The sequence below is a fragment of the Boeremia exigua genome, assembly GCF_020726555.1.
Source record: "Boeremia exigua strain MPI-SDFR-AT-0100 chromosome Unknown C7974scaffold_10, whole genome shotgun sequence".
Lineage (NCBI taxonomy): Eukaryota > Fungi > Ascomycota > Dothideomycetes > Pleosporales > Didymellaceae > Boeremia > Boeremia exigua.
Genome location: NW_025763527.1, coordinates 154281 through 176073, shown reverse-complemented (window position 1 = coordinate 176073; position 21793 = coordinate 154281). Strand labels below are relative to the sequence as shown.

The window sequence follows — 21793 nt, the reverse complement described above, 5'->3', positions numbered from 1 at the left end:
TCCAATTATATCTGGCACCGGTTGCCATCGTCAGCGAAGAAAGGGACCAAGGCTGCGACACAAGGCTCACAATGGGAAAGCCGTTGGCACTAAAGATGGGCGGGGTACTTACGACGAACATAGCCATGACGTTACTTGATTCGCAGCGTTTGCTGTGATTTGCGCATCAGCTGCATCTTGCCGTAAAGATGGGGTTGTGAGACAGAAATAGAAATGGCGCCAGCGTAAACGAGGCTGTGAACGCTAGCACCGCCACGCTAGCCCCCAACGCACTAGTTCCACCTTATCGTCTACAGACACGACCTGAACACGAACGCTACCCTTCCCCTCTCCACCACATAAGCACTTTAACGTCAAGGCGACCCGTGCTTAGACATGTCGTCGCAAGTGCATGAGCTGGGCGCCTTAGGATAGGACGAATTGTGCGAGTGTGTGAGATGGCTGCGGTAAGGCTTACCGTGCATCCTGCGGCTGAGCGTGTGCGGAGTGAGATCTGACCTGGCCCACATAAGGTATGCGTGGCTCCTCCCGAACTCTGTTCTTCTCTTCTCTTCTCTTCCTGCTTGTCACGTGCGCTGTTGTGTTTGTCCAACAATGGCGATTCGGGTTCCGAGAAGTCCCCAGGAGTGTCTAATCAACCCAGAGTCGCCTGGGTGCCAAAATGCATCCAATGAAGGGGGGACTGAACCTACTGTCGCTGCGACGACTGTTCTAGATGGAGCCACGGAAGCAACACAGCCGACGACAGCTTTCTTTTCGGCCGCCACTGGTGCTGTAATGGTGGTCACCACAATCGGCACAAACAATGATGGAAAAGTGTGGACAAGGGTCGACACAGTCTCTGCAACCGAAGTAGCTATAACCACATCTTCAACAACATCTCCAGTGTTCACGGAGCCGCCCGAGGCCATACCCGTGAGCAGCGGAAGCAGCAATGACGGACTCAGTACAGGCGCGATCGCCGGTGTTGCAATTGGGACATTCCTCGCTGGTGCAATTATCGCCCTAGTCGTCGCCTGGCTCTTGTACAAGAGGAGAGACAGGAAGTTCGTGCAAAAGACCTGCCCCTCAGGATACCCCATCTACGCCGATTCCTCGCCTGAGCTCGTCATGGTGCAGAAGAACGCTGCATTGGGTGGCCCGTACGTTCAGATTTCGCAGACGCAGATGCGCGCCCCGGTCCCGGTACCATCTCGTGCGATTGCGACAGGCGATCCGCTTGCTGGTGTTCTCCCTCCTGCGGCCAGCGAGGTCGAGGTGCAAAATCGCGTGGCTGTGCTGTTCGAGCAGATACATCAGCATGTCGATAGGTTCTACCGCGATGTCCACGCTAGCATCACTCCTAGTATGGACTTGGATCTAGCGTCATTTGGAAAGGACGTCAACATGCTCGAGCTGTTGCAGAGCTGTTCCCAGCCAACAGTGGCACTGAAACACGCCCTCGTCGTCTTCATCCTGAAAGTCACTAGCTTGAAGGAAAATGGGAATGAACAGTCGCTCTGGCCTGAGTATCTTACACACATGCTTCACGCCAACGACTCTGGTACGCCCTTCGTTAGCTTCTCGTACGTTCCAGCTAATAAATCATCAGACTCTGCCCACCTTACAACAGCGCAAACCCTCCACCGCCGTCTCTCAGTCTACCTCTACACCCAGCAAAACACACCTGCTCCCACGACCCGTTCGCAGTCTCGCCTCTCCAACCTCTCCGCCCTCTCACTCACCCGAAAGACCTCCTCCGCCATCCGCGAAGCCGCAGAGCACTTCTCGCTGACCTTCTTTCCCTGGGCAAACCCCTCATTCGGGGACCAGGAGCGGGAGGGCGATCTCGCGGGGATAATTGCCGAGGCGCTGGAGAGCAGGATATGGTTGGTGGGGCAGAGTGCGGAGTGGAGTTTTGAGTGGGAGGAGCCGGGCAGAGGTACAGTGGTGCTGAAGCCTGCGGTTGTGGTTAGGGAGGGAGGTGGGCCGAGGAGGGTCGTTATGGGCCAGAGCGTTGGCGTTATCTAGACATCGGGCCTGATGTTGACCTGCGCCTGTCGTCGGACTGTCTATACTTGTAACTGGAAACCGAGTATGCTGGGCGTGATGATAATTAGATTTGAAGTAATAAACAAATCTCGGGCATGCCTAATCTCCCAACACCGTTGTCTGTCGCTTAGAGTTACACTATAAACATGAGGCAGGCACAGGGACTGTGCGTCATGGAACCTGATGTGGGAGGGGAGTTGTCGTGGAGAATCAGGATGGGTTAGGGGGGGTGGAGGGAGTGTAGGAGAGTGTAGGAGAGTGTGGGAAAGTGTGGGAAAGTGTGGGAGGGTGTGGGAGGGTGTGGAAGAGTGGGCATAGAGGGAGAGGCGAGTGTACGACTAGCAACCTGAGACGTAGGAGATGGAGAAATTTTTGTGTATGTACGTCAAAGTAGGAATGTAGTTGTGATAAACCGACCTCAATGTGCACGAACTACAACCCACGTCTCCCAAACTCCAAACATATCGTAGTGTGTAGCCGCGTGGAAGTTTCGATCCCGTGAACAGCAGAGCGCGACGCGTGATTGCGCGTGTATAGGCGTGACGCCGCATGCTAAGCTCGCTTGTCGTACCGCGGTATGGGACAGCGTTTGATGTGTAGTCTGTGGCAGAGAGTAAGAGTTATACTACAGTCTAGTTCCTACGTATCTTCAAAACTTTAATTTGAGTAAAACAGCTGTCTCTACCAATGGTTCGGGGAGAAGTTTCCAGATGGAGCAAAACAGACCTCCCTTCTCTGGTCAAGGAGCAGCTGCAGACTCTTGAACACTATCGCTGTTGTACTCTTTTGAGACTCGACGGATGATCATAACTTGTAATCGCTACTCTTTGGCGCAGCCGAGCTGGTCGTGTAGCCCATAAAACCTGTTTGAAGCTTAAACTTGCTACTGTGTCCTCATTTCTTTCCTCTACTAAACTCGGATAGAAGGTCAGTTCTCTATCAATGTACCATTCTTCATGCTCTGTCTCACAGTCTAGGTTGAGTTGCGAGTCTTTTCCAGATTTGCTCGTTGGTTGAGAGCTGTTCTCTGATGCATTTGTTGCGAAAGGAGTTAGTTGGTTCACGCGTAGGAATGTTATTGGCCGTGAAGGGATGGGACCCGATGTGCTCGTTGACTGGCGTCTGACTTATGCCGTCTACCGTACTGCCGGTGAGTCAGTGTTGGTAACACGTTTAATCTGCTCATTACGGTCACTCACCCTCGTTCCTCATACCTTTGAACCAGATCTGATCGATACAAAAGGTGCATCTCACTAGGGCACAAAATCGTGTAAATAACACTGCCTCTCAGGTAGTGTTAAAAACACCGCATTTTGCACCTAAAAAAACACCGTAACTAGAGGGTATTTTACACTGGATAGATAGGTAGGGTATTTTACACGTATGTATATATAGAAGCCTATTATTTTATCTACTCTATCTATTCTATCTAAAGTAAAGAGAAGAAAAGGAGTAAAAAGAAATAAGAAAGAAGAAGGTTAAAGGGGGTAAATAAAAGAGGGGGGAAGAGGGGGCATGGGGGGGGGGGGGGGGGGGGGGAAGAGAGCAGAGAGAGAGGAGAGTAGAGAGAGAGTAGAGAGAGAGTAGAGAGAGAGTAGAGGGGGAGAGGAGAGTAGAGGAGATGTAGCTCGAGAGCTGAGAGAGAGAGAGAGGGGGAGGAGAGGAGGGGGGGCGTATGGGGGGGGGGGGGGAGAAAGGAGGTGGGAGTTGGGAGGGGGAAGATAGGGGTGGAAGAGGGGGTAGGAAGAGAGGAGAGAGAGCAGAGGAGGAAAGGGGAGGGGGGGGAGAGAAGAGGAGAAGGGCCCGGGAGGGAAGAGAGGAAGGGAGGGAGCGAGAGAAGAGAGAAAGGAGGGGAGGAAGAGAGAGAAAGGGGAGGGAGAGGAGCGAAGCGAGAGAGAGAAAGGGGGGGAGAGGAAGAGAGAGAAAAGGGAGAGATAAGATAGATATTATAATAAAGGAGAAGAGGGGTAAATTACTAATCCCTATCCTAATTAGCTACTACATAAAAATACTACTCTTTTATATAAAAAAACATAGGAAGGGCCTAATATACCCTATTTACCTAAGAGTGCAGTATAAAAAAACACAGGGCAGTGTTATCTATACAGCGTTGGTATCTCAGTGAGATATCTGGGATGCTGCTTTCGATAATGTTTTAGGCGGGCGTTTTGGCGATTAAATCTCTTATTGCAATCACCCACGCCACAAATATATGTAATCATACCATGCACAAGGCGTTCGTGGCGTCGTAAATTTCTTTTTCGATATCGACCAGTGAAATAGGTCTTGCAAGAATCATCCGCCGTGCAAAAGAGTCTACCATCGCCTTCCGAGGTGTTGCAGATGCGTGTGGTATCGTCTACATCATTCTCGGTGGAGCGTGATGCTTTGGCTTCTTCTCCTGTGCCCATTGCTTCTAAATCGGGTCCGATGTTGTCTGTCCAATTTCCATCTTCTGGTTCAGACTGTGCATCAAGAATCCTTGAGGGTGGTAAGCGTAGACTGTTGTCTCCACCTAGAAGCTCCTTCGCTTCTTCGTGGATTCGGACATGAGGGTCGCCTTTTAGGTTGCTTTTGGGCGAGGCCTCATGTGAGAAGTCAGAACTGGCACGTGTCGCTGTGGTCCTTTCTGATTCGGTATCCGACTCAACATCGCGAGGCAGAGATGTTAGAGCGATCTCCTCCAGATGTCGTGCGAAATGGACCAAGATGGCGTTCTTGCCACTCTTTGTGGTATCAAGACAAAGTGGGCAATGCACAGCTTCCCATGTAGGGCCGTACCCGTGTCCAAGCTCGAGATGATCAACCCATAGCTGTCGATTGGCGAACGGCTCATGCGTAAAACTACAGCTGACGAACAGGCAGTTGTAAGGACGAAGATCCATGTAGAGATGTTTTCTGTGTGGCTAAGATCAGTTCAAGAACTGGAGAGTTGGGGTCCGTTTCGAAACTGACCTCCAATCACGGTTGTTGGTTATCTGAACACGTCGAGCACATGCGGTGCATTCGAACGGCAGACCCTCTTTTGCCTCTGCAGGCAAAGAAGGGATATTGACCCGTTTGCCTTCTGATACGCTTGTCATGAACGATATGATGGTCTCTGCATATGTAGAATTGTCTCGAGGCAAAGATGTTCCGATGCCTGAGTCCTGAAATTCTGATCCAGCGACCTGTGATTTGCTGCATGAACTCTGTGCGAGCATACTTGCTTCCCTCTCTTGCTGCATTCTCTGATACCGGCTCCAGCTAGTCCGACCTAGACTTTGTAGCAAGTGCTTTTCAGCTTGTGGAAACTTGCATTTGATCAGATCGGTGTGGTAGTCTTGTGCGGAGCGCTGCTCCAGTGTCACTAGATTAGGCCTGTCTTTGGGCTCGGGTTCCAGAGCAGGACAATCCAATGCGGTACTCAAGTCTATCAGGCTATCCGTATACGTTCTGACCCTCTTGACGAGATCGCGTATGTTGTTCTTCGCATCATCATCACTGTTGCTGGACTCGTTGTCACTGTCACTTATGTCATCCTTATGATCTACCAAAAGCCATTCTGTTTGACTGCAGAGTTCGCTAGCAGCACTGCAGATCGATACAGCCGTTTCTTTATACTTCGTGGAGAGCACATGAGTTCTTAGGCCTCAACTGGTCAGTGATAGCGCACGTACCCCGAGTAGATGCTCACCTTGTGAAAGAGCCTTACACATGGGGTTGAGGATCGATAGAGTCGTAAGTCGAAGGCTTTTTGAACGGTCAAGGATGTTATCGAGAACACCAGTGGTTACCCCATATCCATCTGACCACAGTTGCAACGAGGCAAGACAGCGACGAAGAGTGTTGTGTTCTCTGGTAGAAACCAAGTCGGTATCTAGATGTCGTATAAGACACTGTAGCGCATCTTGACAGTTCTGAATTAACCTTGAGTTGACGCCTTGCTCTTGTTGCTCGATCTCGTGACTCGTTCGTTCTTGCCAATGTTGAATTTGCATCTGACGGTTACGATGCAGAAGGGCACCGTCTCGTGCCGGCGTCTCCATTGCTGTAGGGGAATGATGTCTCTATTGTACACTAATTTTTGGTTCCATGAGGTTAATGAACTTTGGGATCCGAACGACGCCGGAGGTGGTGGCACCAGTGGTGGTTCCAGCCTTGCCGCAACCCTATCAGATCGCACTCGGGGGAGACGCCTTTGTTGCAAAGGATTATGCACTGAGATTTAAAATATGAGAAAAGAATAGCAAAGAGAAAACATGAGCGTACAGATATACGACTCGGTGGAAGGCAAGGTTAAGATGCGAGTAAGACGGGGCTGAATTGCAGCTGCGGGGCTGTGCATGCAGGAGGGGCTGGGCGAGGGGCTGAGCGAGGCGCTTCCAGGCATGATATACCTGATATACGCTCATCCTCCCGCACCAAGAAGTTGCTTCAGGCTCATACAACATTCTTCCCAATGTCCGGTATTGAAGTTGCTGGGCTGGCTTTCGGCATCTTGCCCATACTTGTTGAGGTTGTTAAGTCTTATTCAAATATTTCGAGGAAAGTACACACGCTACGTCATTATTCTCGAGAAGTAAAATCCATCTCAGAGCGACTCAAAGTCTACAAAGGCATCTTCCTCAATGAAGTTCGTCTCCTCCTGCGATCGATCGAAGAGGAAGAGGAGGTCGAAAGCATGTTGGAAGATGCGGCTGATCAGCGTTGGGTGTGCGAGCATCTCAACGACAAACTGAGAGCAGTATTACAAGACAGCTTCGATGCGTGCCGTAGCATCATTGAGGAGACGAGAGACACGATCGAAAGAATGACGGAAGAGATGACAGCGTTTGACGACCTACTCTCCCAGAAAGCAAAGGTGCGTGGTCCGTGGAAGGCGCTATACCAAAGAAGATCCTGACAACTGAACACAGGGCGAATCCATCAAGTCAGCGCTCAAACGCTTAGGAGTGGCGATCAAGATTACGTTCGAGAAGTCTCGACACGATAGCTGTTTGGCCAATCTTCGGGATATGAATGGGGACTTGAGTGCGCTTCGGTCTCAAGTCGGGGCTTTCCAGCGCCCAAACATTCAGCAGACAGGTAGTTTTGTCCAGCATAAAGCTTTGCCAAGAGGAATTGGCTCCATACAAGATGCATCGCAAAAGCTCCATGAAGCTCTCTGCGGTGCCTGGTGCTGCGATGATGCTGCTCATAGAGGGCACTACGCAAAGCTGTGCATTGACGCTCAAGTCCAGGCGGAGGTGCGACTCGATCTTGCCATATCATGTCACGAGCCAAGTCCCAGCGGGCAAATGAGGTGGGATCTAATATCATTACGCCGTGGTCGCATGCTGAACATTGATAGCTTGTTGGCGAACCCCCCGATCTGGCTTTATGTGCAATCAATGAGTACATCGCAAGACGTCTGTGGACAGCAGGGTGATGCCATCCTCTCAAATACCTCGAATCCTTTAGCACAGATGAGATCCTGTGCGGTCAATATGTTGAAGAAGAAGGCCTCTGCTGAACTTCAACAGCAAGCATCGTGTCGGAAGCGGCCTAAGCGCGTACATTTCGTTGATCCACCCCCAATTGTGTCCAAACCACCTATTCAGATGCTTGCACCTGACTTTGATCTTTGCAAAGAGAAGAGCATTTGCAAATACTTACAACAGCACTACCAAATACCCAGGACTACAGCCACTCAGCGCTGCATTGGCTACTTGGAGACTCCGCAAATGTACAAACATTTGTTCTACCTTCGAGACGAAGACCGTCGCAGACCGATCAGAGCCCCGCCTGAAAGTGTGTATTCCATCTTTGATGTTATGCGACATGACGTGGACGAAGCTCTAGAAGTTGCAGATCAACTGAGGTTAGCCCACAAGACAGCGCTTGCGCTTCTTCAATTCAACAACACTCCCTGGCTTCCAGATCGTTGGCGACTCCAAGACCTCAACTATTTCGGGACAGGACGTACGCTTGACAACACAACACTCGGAACACTGCATCTTAGTTCGCAGATTTCAACGCCTGCGCTTACTCCAGCAGCCAACAATACGATGGACGGCATTCAACAGACCCCGGATACCGTCAGCGACCAGATCCGGTACGGTATAAACAATACCACTTTGTTCTTTCTTGGTGTTGCCCTCCTCGAGATTGCGCATTGGCAACCCATCGAGGAAAAGATGACCGCTCGTGATCAGAACAATGAAGTCTTCGCTGCGCGCCGACTGGCAGCTGGCCGTGCGCCATTGGGTCCACAGTACCAGAAGATTGCCGAGAAGTGCCTTCAATGTAACTTTGGATTTGGAACGAAGCTGAGCAACAAGGGCTTGCAGACAGCAGTGTACAACAATGTCGTATGCGAACTCGAGACCATGATTGAGAAGCTGAGCATCTGAGATATTTGTCAATGAAGCTCTGAGGTTTTCACATCCCACCAGGCAGCAGGAGAGGCGTGTGTGGCACCCTTCTCGCTCACCCTTTGTTTTGGCAGGCCGATTGCAGGGTGCTTTCGCTCGTGTTCTTTTTTGCAAGCTCCTATTGTGCCCGATTCCTGTAGTTCGCTCAGCAGTAAGATACAGCTTTGCCCATGCGCTGCCTTCACCGTGAGGACGGTTTGCCGTCGCAACGCCCATCTTGGCTAGCCCGGTTCGACACACCTAGGCGTAATTTCACTCGCCATCAAAACCAAACTTCACCTCAATACACTCAAATCGCAGATTCTGACTTCCAACAACATCGTGTTTTGCTCGAACTTCGCCCTCGCTCAGGTATCCAGTACGGATACCAACTGCGCCGCAATGGTGTCCATCAAGTTCTTCCTCGCTTGTAAGTCTTTTGGCACATTGTTCGGTGACCCATATCAATGCGTGGAAGTTATAGCGGTCATTCTCTTCAATTTCGCTCTTGCCTCTCCCACGCAGGGCACTTCCAAGAACACACTTGGCAGCCTCCTCCTTCAACACCTGCCCACCTCCGATTTCCCATCAATGGAGATTACCGAACAACTCCCAGGCGAAAGCTATATCCACGGCCAAGTCATCAACAAATGTTCATATCCCATATACGTCCGTCAGGCCGTCGCCGAGTATTCTGGCGTCAGTCATGAGAAGTGTAAATACTTCGGCGAGACCAAGGATGTGAAGCTCAACCCGGGCTACACCTGGGTCACCGACTACCCTACGTACTTCGATGGCTGCGGCGTCTCTCGTGCGTCATCTTCCTCTGAGCCAGTACATCCATACTAATAAGGTCGCAGTCAAGATCTCTCACAGCATCGGCGACCTTCAGGTCTACCAGGTCGAGTACGCGGTCGATCGCACCAACGTAAAGATGATGTGGTACAATCTCTCTGCTGAAGACGGCGCGCCCTTCCAGGATGTTGATCGCAAGCTATATGTCTTTTCGGAGGCGTGCATGGCTGTTCACTGTGCTCCAGGCCAGTGGGGCAAGGATCCCGTACATGGGTGCGATTGGCCAATACAGCCAAGTTGCCTGCAGGTTGGACAGGTCATCGCTACACTTTGCTGAAGTGGAAGGTGCGTGCGAAGTGACGCGACGGTATGCAGTAAACACAGATTGGGATCTGTGTTCGAAACCCCATAGTCTTTTTCAGTGACTAGATCAGTGGGTCCTTTGTGGCTACGAAGAACAATACAAACTTCCCGGCCTCCCTCAATTTTTGAATGATTGATATCACTTACACGAGCCTCTCGGTTACACCAGCCGTTGCATCTATGCTCACGTGGATTTCTGCTTGCCCATAAACTGAGACCACGACCCGTGCTTCTCGCGGAAGTACATGACGAAAAATGATGTACCAACTGCAATGCAGTACAGGTTATAGGAGATGACACTGCCATAGGTGGCAGAGTTTTGCCAGCCAAAGATCGAGTTGAAGACACCCCACCAGCCGCCTCCGTCAATTTCAGGACTGCAGCACTGTTGCAATCATCGCCGTTAGTGGAGGGACATAGTCGTCAGGCGCTTCCATTTTCACTTACGTTCACATGCCAAACGCTCTGGCGGATGTCATACGACCCAGGTCCGACGCCTGTCTCTGCTGCGTCACCACCAATTGCGACGTTCCACTATGTTTGGTAAGTATAGTCACATACGAACAGTCGATCTGAGCTTACCATGTAGTTCTCGAAGAACCAGACAGACCTGCTCAGCAGCCCAGCAGCAATCAGATACAAGAAGCAGGTCGATGCAACCAGAAACACTTGCAGAGAGCCTGCATTACCGCCTCTGTACCGCGTCAGTCATGTGGTAGGTCTTGAAGGTAGTGGTCCTACCTGTACAACATGTACCCAATCAACGCGCCGACACCCAGTCCGCATGCCACCGCTAGGGGGAACGAAGATGCTGGCAGTCCAAGACCCGCACCGATGATAAAGACAACGCCCTCGATACCCTCGCGAAGCACAGTGACAAACGGGAGAAGGAACATGGCATATTTCTCCCCAAGAAATCGGAGGCCTTTCGGGCTCGATGCGTCGTCGGCATTATTCGCCTCAAGAGCAGCAGCAATCTTAACGCGCCACTTGTCGCGCATCTTGGAGATCCTGAGCAGCGCTGCACCAACGACAGTGATGATGACAGATGCGATGATGCCGAATACACCCTCCCAGATGTACTCGTACTGCGAGAAAAGGTCGGACTCGAAGTGGTAGAACAGGGCCACCATCGTGCCTCCTATCAAAAGACATATTGCGACTCCAAGAATGACTCCGAGCCAGACCTGTCTGACTAGCTTTTGGTAGACAGGCTTGTCATTCTCAGAGGTCAGGGTCTGCTTCAGGAAGGACAGCAGTACCGAGACGATGATGCTGGTCTCCAAGGACTCGCGGAGACAGATGAAGAACACTTTGTCGAATCAGCATACCGTATTAATTGTCCGGTCAAAGTACAGACCTTGCGCAGCGAAAATCTGTGACATGGCGGTTGTGTGTGCGTGAAGCTCACCGGGCTTCTGCGGATCTGCACTGAAGTCGTGCTGAATCACTGTCCAAAGGCCCGCTAAGGCACCCTGTTTCTAAGAATCCTACAGGCCTTGGCTGCGAATTCGGTGCACCTGAGCCGCAGAGGTTTGATGGAACGAGTTGGCATGTTTGTGAAACGTTCCTTCCGCCACTACGGCCCAGGTCATCAGATTAGATTAGCGTGGCAAAATCGGACGGAGTGTGGCCGAAAAAGGGCAAGCTCGATCAGATTAGACAAGTGAAACGTAATCTCGCACCGCGCAACGTCGACACTCACAGCCTTACTGGCCACGCGCTCAGACCACGAGTCAAGGATCTTTGGGGCTCGGTCTTCTGCGGGTCGGCATCTTAGGGCATTGTTAATGACCCACAGTTGGATGCCGCCGTCTTCATTTTCGCTGCAGCCGCGGTCGGCACATCATCGAGTCCAGCATTCACGGATGTGACAGCTGGGCCCTTCGACCGTCTCTACAACCGCGTTCTTCCTGCGGTACATCCAGCGCAATGCTCGCCGTATTGTGGTCCCTGCCGCTGTTTGTCCTCGGTGCCGCCTGCACGAAGGTCACACATCACGAATTCAATGTCACGTGGGTGAACCGCAACCCCGATGGCCGTCGCGACAGGCCTGTGATGGGGATTAACGGGCAATGGCCCATACCTGCTCTGCGCGTTACCAAGGGCGAGCGCGTTGTTATCACGGTGCGCAACCAGCTCGGCAACGAGACGACCAGCTTGCATTGGCATGGTCTGTACATGAATGGCACAGCGTACATGGACGGCCCGCCAGGCGTGACGCAATGCGAGATCCCTCATGGAGACAGCTTCATTTATGATTTTACAGTATGTTGTAGGACCTCACTTGAGGCTAGTCTTCATCGTCTAATGGCAAATGCAGGTCGATCAGCCAGGGACGTACTGGTTTCATTCGCACACCCGTGGACAGTATCCTGATGGACTTCGCGCCCCACTTATCGTACATGATCCGGAGAACCCCTTTCAGAAAGAGTTCAACGAAGAGATCGTGCTTTCATTTTCCGACTGGTACCATGATTTGATGAGACCTCTTCTCTCGTCTTTCGTCAGCGTCACAAATCCGACGGGCGCTGAGCCAGTGCCCAGCTCGGCGTTGATCAACGATTCGCAAAACATCACAGTCTCTGTGCAGCCGGGGAAGACCTATCTGATACGCATGGTGAGTGACAGTTGAAGAGGATGGGTGAGCGCACGAGCTGACTGTTGTAGGTGAACATGGCCGCTTTTGCAGGCATGTATGTATGGTTCCAGGAATGCACGGTGAAGGTGGTGGAAGTGGATGGCATATACACTGGGCCTGTCGAGACGAGCATGCTTTACCTTACGGCTGGCCAGAGGTATTCCGTCCTCCTTACCGTAGACAGCGGCAGGTTGACCAACATCCCCTTTGTGGCTAGTATGGACGAGGTAAGAGCAAAGCTTGGCAGTTGTGGCATATCTAACAAGTCAACAGGAGCTGTTCGATGCTCTTCCGGCTGATTTGAACTCTAACGTGACTGGATGGCTTGTTGTAGACGAGACAAAAGAGCTTTCGCCGCCGTTGGAGCTTGATGCTTTCGAGCCTCTGGACGACATCTTACTCCAGCCTCTGGACAACCTAGTCGCGCTCAACACTGTCGACAGGAGCATTACGCTTGACATCAAGATGGACAACCTGGGCGATGGTGCTAACTAGTACGTTCGCGTTGCGCTACCCTGTGACTAAACTTACAACTCTCAGCGCCTTCTTCAACGACGTCACTTACGCAGAACCCCGAGTCCCCGCCTTGTACACCGTCATGTCGTCAGGCGAACACGCCAACAACCCTCTCATTTACGGAAGCCACACAAACTCCTTCGTGCTGAACGCAAATGAAACTGTCGAGATCATCCTAAACAACAACGATGACGGAGTATGTCCCTTCCCTTCTCCTCACCACCTCGTCTGACCCTCCCAGAAACATCCCTTTCACCTCCACGGCCACGCGTTCCAAGTGATCCAGCGCTCCGCCGAAGACTCGGGCAACTACTCCCCCAGCACCGCCCCCAAAAGCCCCTCCGCCCCACTCCGTCGCGACACCGTCCTCGTCCAGCCCAACGGCCACGCCGTCCTGCGTTTTCGCAGCGACAACCCCGGCATCTGGCTGTTCCACTGCCACATTGAATGGCACGTCGCGTCCGGGCTGATCGCGACCTTCATCGAGGCCCCGCGCGCGCTGCAGGCCCAGCGCGTGCCCCCCGCCCACCTCGCGCTGTGTGAGCGGAATCACCCACCTGTACTGACTGCTGGTAACGCGGCGGGGAATGCACGCGACTGGGAGGACTTGAGCGGCGAGCCGGCGCCGCCCGGGCCGCTGCCGGAAGGGTTCACGGCGAAGGGTATTTTTGCGATTTTGATTAGCGCGTTGAATGCGTGTGCTATGGTTGGTATGATTGCGTGGTATGGAATGTTGGGTGGGCCGCGGAAGGAGGAGGGTGTTGATGCTCACGATGAGCAAAGGGGCGAGAGCCGGCCGTTGTTGGCGGAGGGGGAGGCGAGGTAGTGGGGCGCGAGGTAGGCTGGATTTAGACAGAACGACAACTTGGATGAGGAGTATCGGATGGAAGTAGATTACAATGTGACCAAGGTGGTATCAAACTAGTAACCCTTTTTCTGCTTGTCCTACCAAGCACCTTCCCGGAACAAACCCCGCGCCGACTCGCGCATACAACACGTGACCCCAAACTCCTTTCGGAATCACAACTAGGACGTAGTGTTTCTTGTCTTGCAGTGCAGTGCTTCCCTTCTCTATGCCCAGGACCACTGCCATGATCTTCTTCCCGTCGACCTGAGCAGGAACGTCGTAGACGATGGTGGCTCCAAACGCATTTGCAGCCGAAAGATCGATTCCCCTTATTTCGGCGCTAAGACTTGTCTTTGAGCCTGTCTCTTTAGTGTCTGACCACGTCGAATCCAGAGCTTGCCATTCAAATCCATCGAAGGTTAGTGGGAAGTAATCGATAGGTCCCGAGCACGACATCCACGACCAGGAGGGTACTTCTTGACTCTTCGGATAGTTGATTGTGGCCAAGCTTTTAACGTCCAAGGGACGATACCAGAGGAGACTGCGGCGAAGTAGACCTGGGTTGTCGTTACTCTCAAATATCCCGTAATCCCCTTGTAGGTTCATGACGGTTATCAGGCGTTTTTGGAGGCTAGCTATTGCTGTGGAACGGTCGTAGTCCCTCGATAAACCGAGTCTTGAGTACTGTTTCAGCAGCTCTTGGAGTCGCATGACAACCTCGCCATGTTCCGCCGGTTCCAAAAGTTTGGGGAAATTGGGATCGCCCAACAGAGAGGCATGCTCACTTGAGCGGGAATCAGTATAAGGCGTCGTGTAGTGAAGACATCGTAACAACTCACTTAGTCAATGTTGACATGGTCTCACAGCGTATGCCGTGACCGCACTCCCAATATGTTTGGTATTCTGTGAAGAATATCGTCCGCCGAGCAAGCGCATGCTCCTGAAGAACCCATCCACGTCTGGCTAGACCTCCTTTGAGAACGTGATGCTCGAAGTTGTCGATTGTTTCACACACATGGATGGCACCGTAGTCCAAGTGCTGCGAATCTAGCGTAACCTGGCGTCGGGCCCATCGAGGCGACAGAAAACCTGACCTTTGGTCAGTAGCGCAGCAAGCAGCAAGCACGCAGTATGCCCCGTTATACACGTCCTTCATCTTGGTGGCCTCATTCTTAAAGTCCCCATCATGATCTTGTATAATGCAAATTGAGTCAATCCATAGGTAAGGTATTCCTAATGCGCGGGTGATTGCAATCGCGTCTATGAAGGTCTTTGGAAGTTTGCCGACATCTATGCCATCATACATCTCGTTCAGATTTCGTTGGGTTGTGGAGAAGTGCGGTGGCGGACCCCAGCGATAAGATAAGGCCACCCAGTCTCCTACATCCAGACCTTCCATTTCTTGTAACTTCACTGTGTTTTCGGTATTTGTACCTACAGCAATAAGTCGAGTTGGAAGCTGAAGGACTGAGCCAGCTGCGGATCTCTTGAATCTGGAAGGTTTGCATCTGGGGTTTTTCCAGTGCTCACTATCACAATGATCGAGCCAGCTTTTTAAGAGCTCAAGGTGAAGTAGTGTTCCGGGATTCGGAAGCTCACTAAACCCCGTCTGGATATCAGGGACTGCACTGCGAGCATCTGTGATCGATAAATCAGAGACGCCCAAATTATGTGACAAAGGTAGACGTACTGTATTGACGGAATAGTGACAGGGCGGGAAGTGTCCTATCGTTAATCTTGATTGCAGATCCGCGCCGTTCAAACCTTACTTTTGAGTGTCTTGCGCTTGCGTCATCCTGACAAACATGCCACAACAGGGCACACAAGTCGCAACTGCGTACATTCTGCGATAGCAACCGTGTCTCGTAGGTCTTACTGAAGAAAGGACTCCATATTTCTTTCCGGAAGTCTTGACATTCATCGCAAAGACGTTGAGTAACTTCAGACGAATGTGGAGGCGATGATTGCACAACATTTGCGAGCCTTTCGAAAGTAGTCGCAGCGAATTTGTTGTCAAGACCCGTTCGCCAATCCTCTGGGTCAAGATCAGGACACTGATAATTGCCCCTCATGTGGATCGGTATCCTAAGTGATGCATGGGCGGCCCTATCCCTGAAACTTGGGGGTATTGAACAGCGTGGGAGATCTTGGAACCAGTAGCTGTCTGACTCTCCAATCTCAGCTATCCGGTTCAGATTTTCAACTAGCTCAACGGCGCGAAATCGCTCTATTTCGACTACTGGTGGGGCAGAGTTGGCATTCTCCGATCGCATGGTTCCATCGCCACACTCGTATTCGGCGAGCAGGCCCTCCTTGTTGAGATCAAGATTTTCGATGTCATTTGACAGATGAATATCAAGGACCTTATCCTCTCCATCGGTTGACAGATGATATGTGGTGTCTGGAACGTCCGATCCGATGTCACTCTTTGTTTCGTTCTGCTTCTGATCGTTTTGTCGCAAGAATCTTGAATAGGTTTTGACACGGGTATTGGCATTGCCACCCCCCTGAGGAAGCTTGACGACTAGAAGGCCATTCCGAACAATGTCAAGGAGATCTCCAAGTGCGCTCGTCTCTTTTTGGCAAATTGCGTTTTTCTCAAGGTGATCCATCCAGTGACTGACAACGCCATGTACTTTGACGATTCTGCCGTGGCTTATATCGTAGAATGAATCTGACAACCCATAATCTCCAATGTTGTTGCGACGAAAACGCTCGAGTCCATTCGTTCCGTGGAGTAGCCAAATGATAAATTCAAGGCTGAAACATCCGAAAGACCAAACATCGTACAGTCGAGACCGAACGCGTTTGGTACTTCCAAAAGCATCAATCGGGATTCCTGTCTCGATCTCCGGTGGCTCATATCGACGAGTCCCATATCTACCGGTGGTATTATGACGTGTTGCGGTGTTGGCACCATCATACTCTCCTGCTTGTCCCCAATCAGCGAGCTTCAAAGTCCCAATTGCTCCACCTTTTTTGAACCAAAGTATGTTCTTCGGCTTGATGTCGCCATGGATGAAAGACTCCTCGGAACTTTCGCCGTCAGACACCTTAAGTAATGGATTGCCTTCAACGCTTGTCCAAGACCACATAATTGCTGTATGACAGCTTGAATGACAGATGCTGACAATAGGGGCTGTGGATCTTCGCTCCACATGTCAGCCAAATTGCCGCCATCTGCCCATTCGAAGCAAATGAAATGATCTAGATCCGGTCCTTCGCCATATCGAAAAGCAGTCACAAAGCGAGCAATATGATTGTGACGAAGAGTGTTCATCTTTTCCAACACTCTGACTTCATTTTCCCATTGTTTTACAATGGTTTTTCGATCTTTCTTGAACTCTTTCACCGCGATGATACAGCCAGAGGGTGACTTCTACGACACATCTTGTTAGAGTCCTATCAAGTGATGAAGTTTGTTTGAGATTACCTGTTCTCCACTGTCTCTGAGATGATCGCGGTGCACTTCGAAACACGTGACAGATCCAAATGTGCCTTCGCTTGCACGGGTGCTGTTCGGGCCTCGGACAAACGGTAGTATGTGCCTACCAACGTCATGGACCAGAACGGATTGTGAAAGAATAGGGGCCAGGAACTTCCACTGAGATTCAGTGAATGAATGGATACGGTACGATGTCCAAAAGCGTCTGCGGTGTTTAACTTGTGTGATCTTGGGGTTTGGTTCCATGATGTGGAATGGATGTCTGCCATCCTTTATCCGTGATACAGTCTCCGCTGGTGTGATATCCTCTGAAGTGATCGGTAGACTGTTGTCGTCAAAGGCAAAGTCCATGAACATGGACATTGCTTGAATGAGCTCCTTTGCAGACAGGCGGCAATAAATGCAGATGAGAAATATTCTTCGCGCCTGTCTCACGATGAATTCCGCTAACGCAATTTCTCGATCACCCTTGGTCTGAGTTTCTAGGATCCACAGAACGCGCTCCTGTGCGTTCTGGGTGCTTTTGGCACCAGGAAGATCCAGGGAGAATATGTCCTCGATGAGCCTTTCAGGGAGAAACTTACTCCGTGTCTTCGGGAAAACACTGGCCTCCATATTGAGAGCGATGTAATCCATCATGGTCTCAGAGGGGTCGCATCCGTATTCATCGGAAAAATCATCAGATGAAGTTTCCATTGCTGAATCAGCACGTGACGTTAATTTTCAGCTCAGTGATAATATTCGTTTGTAAAAAGCCGCAATGGATTCGTTGAGTTGGTAGGCTTTTTACTCGCTGCTTTAGGTGTCAAGAGAAAGCGGAGCAGCAGTGTTAAATACTACCTGGGTACTGCACAAGGCTGAGGCGCAGCGCTCGCAAACGCACACATACTGCGGTCGAGACTCAGCTGTGATTACATGCATTGCATGCCGTGCTTGGCTTAAAGAGTGTACTTAACAAGCCCATTTTACATGAGCGTAGCAGCAGCGGCGACGTACGCGTTGGTACGAATCATCGACGAGGGAATTCCAGTGCACTATAAAAGTATTCGGGGGCAGCTGAAATGATACTCGTATATCTGGATAGGCGCTAGGCTTGTGTTGCTGACATGCGCCAGGAACCGGCTGCAGGTTGTCTCGTTGTTGGCAACAAAGGCTGGTTTAATTTCCTTGCCGCATATGCACCTCACCTATCAGAATGATCTTCGTAAGCGCCGAAAATTGATCGCAATGTCTAAGAAGTTGAATGGACGAAAATTTCAAGCCCCGCTGAGATCAAATGTCAGCCTGGCGGCAATGGAAGCGGGGTGATAACGTGACTTGAGACCGAAGGCGTAACCAGCCAATCTGAACGCCCTGCAAGTTAACATCTCACTTTTCTAGATAAGGATGAATCCAATCGAATACAAGAGTGAGTACAGATCAGGCCGTGGTTGCAGAGGCTAAGTCCAGGCTGCAGTGACGGCGAGATTCGCGCCCACCAAGGCTGTCACGACAAGCGAACGTGGAACCCAGCGATCGCGGACTTTCCAGCCAATCCGATATCATAATTGTTGGATAGGGTGCAAAAGTGTGGAAGTGTTGTGATGGACTCGGTCACGTGACTCTCTATTCCAAAGGTACCTAGTATCAAGAACGGAAATAAGGTGTGTTCACGTTGCCAACTCAAATGCCAGAGAAGTAACATCGTCTGAGTTCAAACTCCAACAGAAGAAGGAGAGATCGCCAAGATCATCCGCGAAGAGACCCAGCAGCTGCTAAACAAGATCAGTTTGCAATTGACTTCAACACAGCTGACACGTTTTTCCGTTATGAGAAATGCACTTATTGTCTGCAGATGATGAAGGTATTAGATGCATGATCTGCGTTGCTGTTTGAACAGGGCACCAAGCATATTGAGAGCGAGGATATGGGGGACCAGCCTACGCCAACCAGCTCAACCAGAACGACTCAACCCAGACAATAACCAGAACAATAAGAAATGAGAGTATAAGCAGCCGCACATGAAGTAGTTACTCCAACGAATGGATGGATTCAGCCCCTTATTTACGCACTTACGCAACTACTTATATCTTCTAGCCTTCCATAGGAAGGCGTGATGGTAAGTATCTAGACATGTACACGAACACAAGTATAGCAGTTGCTTGACTTAGTCTAGGTCTTCTGCGCAACGTCTATGAATCAGAATCAGACAATAATAAAAGCTCAAAACAAACAGATAGCCTGGAGATACAAGTACATTCAACTGTCGATATCCCCACCTGTGCACCAAGCCCCGAAGCCCGAAGCAGCAAAAAAACACAAAAATCCCACCAAGGCGTTTACATTAGAAACAAACGCACGACTACATACCGCCACCTCGCCTGCTTACTATTACACCATTCCAATACAGCTCTTAGAACACCAGAAAGACAAAAACCTCCACCTGGACACATCCAACACAGCCAGCCACAAAACCCATATCAACGCCCCACCTCGCGAACACACAACCCCACACACCCAACCCCAGGACCCAAGTAACCGGTTTCAACCCTCCAAGTCCTCACACAGCTCACCTCGCAAACCCTGACGCCGCATCCCAGTACACGACATCACCCGCGAGCTGGCGCGGTATCCACAGATTCACCGATCAGATGAAGTGACTCACTGACGACTCGCCACCGACTCCGTATAGTAATGCTGGTGTCAATGCCGATGTGCGGATGTGCGGTGGAATATATCTGTGGTTTTGAGGGATCCTGGTGATCGACGGAGCGAGGCGATAGAAGTGAAAGGGGGGGCGGGCAGAGTACTAAGCCAGTCAAGAAAAGGCAGGAAAAGGCAGGAAAAGGCAGAAAAAGGCAGAAAAAGGCAGGGAAGAACGGAGAGCGAGGGGATGTGCGCAACGTCATGGTATATCAACACCTCTCATCTCGAAATCTGCGAATCTCTACACCCTCGACACGACGCGACAAGTCCGGTATCTAGACCACCTTTACGTCCAGGCATCCACCGCCCTACACACTAAATGTGCTAAATTTGCTATATAACCCAAATATCCCGTAAATCAGAGATACCCCACAGCGCCCAAAAAACGCCTGCCGCCAAACCCCACCACACCTCACCACACCTCGCCTCAGCCCAACCACGCTCCTAGCACCGCAATTCTACACGTCCCGCGCACTCCCCTCCACAGGCCGTCTCTGCACGCCCGAGTACCCCCCCTGTCCCGTCCCCTGCGGCGTAAACGCCTGATACACGTTCTGCCCCGGATACGCCGCGGGCGAGGTAGTCTGTGCGCGCGGCGGGGGATCATACGCGTTGCCTGCGGCGTAGCTGGGCGCGGGCGAATCATACGGCTGCGCGGGCGAGCGCGCGGGGGCGGGGGCGTAGGCGTAGGGGTTTGGGTTGGCGGTGGTGTGGTAGCTGGGGGGCGCGGGGGAGTTGTAGCGCTCGTGTGGCGCGGGGGAGGCGTATCTATCCTGCGGCGTGGGAGAATTGTAGCGGTCCTGCGGCGCGGCGTACTGCGCGTACCCATCCGCCTGGCTGTACTGCGACTGCGACTGCGCGGGCGACGGCCCGCGGTTGTACGTCGCCGCGTAGCCGTCTGCGGTGCTGTGCGCAGGCGACGTGTTCGCGTACTGGTTGCGCGGTGCGTATGCATCGGGGGATCCACGCATCGCACCGGCACCAAGTCCGCCCGCGGCGCCGGCTGCAAACGCACCGCCCACCGCCGACCCCGGCACACTCCCATTGTGGTTCAACCGATCCAACTCCACCCCGCCCTTCTCGCCCACCGGCTCCTCGACCTCGACGCGCACACTCCTCGCCGTATCCCAGCTCGGCATCGCGGGCAGCGCGTCCTCGTTGGCGGGCTTGTGCGCGTCGAAGGTCGCGAACTGCGGTCTCTCGGGCGACGGCGCGCGCGCGAACAGCGGATTGACTTGCGGGTTGAAGCTCGGGTTCGAGGGGGCGCGGGCCAGCGACGGCGCGGGGTGCGACTGGTACTGCGTACTAATCTGCGGTGGCGGGGGCGGGGGCGCGAACGAGCGCGCCTCGGCGTAGGGGTTGTTTTGGGCGTAGGCGGCCTGGGGGTAGGGCTGCTGCGGGTAGGGCTGTTGGGGATACGGCTGTGGGTAGCCCTGGGCGTCGCTTTTCATGCGGCGGTGCCCCGAGGAGCTGGGGCCACAGCAGCAGGTGCAGCATTTGCAGCAGCAGAGGGCGCACTCGGCGCCGCAGCAGATGCAGCGCGCGATGCAGGTGACGATGCTGATGGCGATGAGGCCACCGAGGATGATGGCGACGATGACGGGCCATCTGTGAGGCGTGAGCGGTGCGGTGAGGGGCGGGTGGCTATACAGACTTGCAGTAGTCCTTTGCCATGCAGTTATCCCATGACGAGAGGGTGAGTTTGGCGTCCGCGAAGGGATCGCGCGGCGCGAGCGTGAAGCCGGGCTGCATCGTGCAGGCGACCCGTCGTCGTGCGGTGTCGTGCTACGTGTGGCGGCCGGCGGATCGAGATGGCCGTTGTTGTGCGACGAGCGAGTCCAGAGTAATCGAGTCCAGGGCAATCGAATCCAGAGTTCCACCAAACCGTTCACCGTAAGTGTTCACGCATCACCCAAGCCCAGCGGACGGCGTAGCAGACAGCGTAGCGGCAGCAAGAAGCGAGCGACAGTCATGCACCGTCACGCCTCGCAGATGACGGCCGCGCAGGGATGCCGGTGATCAAGATCAAACGCGTGCCGCACCACCGAAGCACGGGCGGCCGCTCGCCAGTCCATTGCCAGGGGCACGCCTGCCAG

The 21793-nt window shown here is 52.3% G+C and overlaps 8 protein-coding genes across 8 annotated transcripts; 4 read left to right on the top strand and 4 right to left on the bottom strand.

Annotated features, from left to right (window-relative positions):
- Positions 1-329: 329 nt before the first annotated feature.
- Positions 330-2251, top strand: C7974DRAFT_400140 (uncharacterized protein). The gene is made up of 2 exons (XM_046142476.1): positions 330-1543; positions 1592-2251. The coding sequence occupies exons 1-2, from the start codon at positions 595-597 to the stop codon at positions 2008-2010; spliced, it is 1368 nt and encodes a 455-aa protein (XP_045993758.1). The 5' UTR covers positions 330-594; the 3' UTR covers positions 2011-2251.
- A 1834-nt stretch (positions 2252-4085) lies between these two features.
- C7974DRAFT_474316 (uncharacterized protein) lies at positions 4086-6297 on the bottom strand (the record flags this gene model as incomplete). Its single annotated transcript, XM_046146601.1, has 4 exons — positions 5708-6297; positions 4987-5662; positions 4256-4929; positions 4086-4093 (listed from the first exon to the last, which is right to left on the bottom strand). Exons 1-4 carry the CDS (start codon positions 6057-6059, stop codon positions 4086-4088), a joined length of 1710 nt encoding a protein of 569 aa, XP_045993757.1. The 5' UTR covers positions 6060-6297.
- A 175-nt stretch (positions 6298-6472) lies between these two features.
- Positions 6473-8405, top strand: C7974DRAFT_415841 (uncharacterized protein; the record flags this gene model as incomplete). Its single annotated transcript, XM_046143929.1, has 2 exons — positions 6473-6874; positions 6930-8405. The coding sequence occupies 2 exons, from the start codon at positions 6473-6475 to the stop codon at positions 8403-8405; spliced, it is 1878 nt and encodes a 625-aa protein (XP_045993756.1).
- Positions 8406-8807: 402 nt separating this feature from the next.
- Positions 8808-9537, top strand: C7974DRAFT_378662 (uncharacterized protein; the record flags this gene model as incomplete). Its single annotated transcript, XM_046140418.1, has 3 exons — positions 8808-8835; positions 8890-9216; positions 9266-9537. 3 exons carry the CDS (start codon positions 8808-8810, stop codon positions 9535-9537), a joined length of 627 nt encoding a protein of 208 aa, XP_045993755.1.
- C7974DRAFT_30645 (plasma membrane iron permease) lies at positions 9501-11118 on the bottom strand. The gene is made up of 5 exons (XM_046138084.1): positions 10924-11118; positions 10305-10875; positions 10146-10257; positions 10011-10097; positions 9501-9948 (listed from the first exon to the last, which is right to left on the bottom strand). The coding sequence occupies exons 1-5, from the start codon at positions 10946-10948 to the stop codon at positions 9748-9750; spliced, it is 996 nt and encodes a 331-aa protein (XP_045993754.1). The 5' UTR covers positions 10949-11118; the 3' UTR covers positions 9501-9747.
- A 145-nt stretch (positions 11119-11263) lies between these two features.
- C7974DRAFT_400131 (Cupredoxin) lies at positions 11264-13606 on the top strand. The gene is made up of 6 exons (XM_046142475.1): positions 11264-11831; positions 11887-12183; positions 12234-12431; positions 12478-12698; positions 12745-12916; positions 12962-13606. Exons 1-6 carry the CDS (start codon positions 11496-11498, stop codon positions 13544-13546), a joined length of 1809 nt encoding a protein of 602 aa, XP_045993753.1. The 5' UTR covers positions 11264-11495; the 3' UTR covers positions 13547-13606.
- Positions 13607-13791: 185 nt separating this feature from the next.
- Positions 13792-18148, bottom strand: C7974DRAFT_474313 (uncharacterized protein; the record flags this gene model as incomplete). Its single annotated transcript, XM_046146600.1, has 7 exons — positions 17964-18148; positions 17001-17900; positions 16699-16946; positions 15258-16645; positions 14407-15205; positions 13947-14351; positions 13792-13831 (listed from the first exon to the last, which is right to left on the bottom strand). The coding sequence occupies exons 2-7, from the start codon at positions 17706-17708 to the stop codon at positions 13792-13794; spliced, it is 3588 nt and encodes a 1195-aa protein (XP_045993752.1). The 5' UTR covers positions 17709-17900; positions 17964-18148.
- A 2007-nt stretch (positions 18149-20155) lies between these two features.
- Positions 20156-21793, bottom strand: C7974DRAFT_440680 (uncharacterized protein; the record flags this gene model as incomplete). Its single annotated transcript, XM_046145339.1, has 3 exons — positions 21352-21793; positions 21216-21305; positions 20156-21167 (listed from the first exon to the last, which is right to left on the bottom strand). Exons 1-3 carry the CDS (start codon positions 21447-21449, stop codon positions 20156-20158), a joined length of 1200 nt encoding a protein of 399 aa, XP_045993751.1. The 5' UTR covers positions 21450-21793.

Excerpts from the sequence above, each read along its gene's own strand:
- C7974DRAFT_400140 (XM_046142476.1), top strand. The coding sequence starts at position 595 with ATGGCGATTCGGGTTCCGAGAAGTCCCCAGGAGTGTCTAATCAACCCA. Across the intron at positions 1,544-1,591 it reads GCTTCACGCCAACGACTCTG|ACTCTGCCCACCTTACAACA; the intron begins GTACGCCCTTCG and ends ATAAATCATCAG.
- C7974DRAFT_30645 (XM_046138084.1), bottom strand. The coding sequence starts at position 10,948 with ATGTCACAGATTTTCGCTGCGCAAG. Across the intron at positions 10,876-10,923 it reads ACAGATTTTCGCTGCGCAAG|TGTTCTTCATCTGTCTCCGC; the intron begins GTCTGTACTTTG and ends GATTCGACAAAG. Across the intron at positions 10,098-10,145 it reads GGTTCTTCGAGAACTACATG|TGGAACGTCGCAATTGGTGG; the intron begins GTAAGCTCAGAT and ends TACCAAACATAG.
- C7974DRAFT_400131 (XM_046142475.1), top strand. The coding sequence starts at position 11,496 with ATGCTCGCCGTATTGTGGTCCCTGCCGCTGTTTGTCCTCGGTGCCGCC. Across the intron at positions 12,184-12,233 it reads AGACCTATCTGATACGCATG|GTGAACATGGCCGCTTTTGC; the intron begins GTGAGTGACAGT and ends TGACTGTTGTAG. Across the intron at positions 12,432-12,477 it reads TTGTGGCTAGTATGGACGAG|GAGCTGTTCGATGCTCTTCC; the intron begins GTAAGAGCAAAG and ends ACAAGTCAACAG.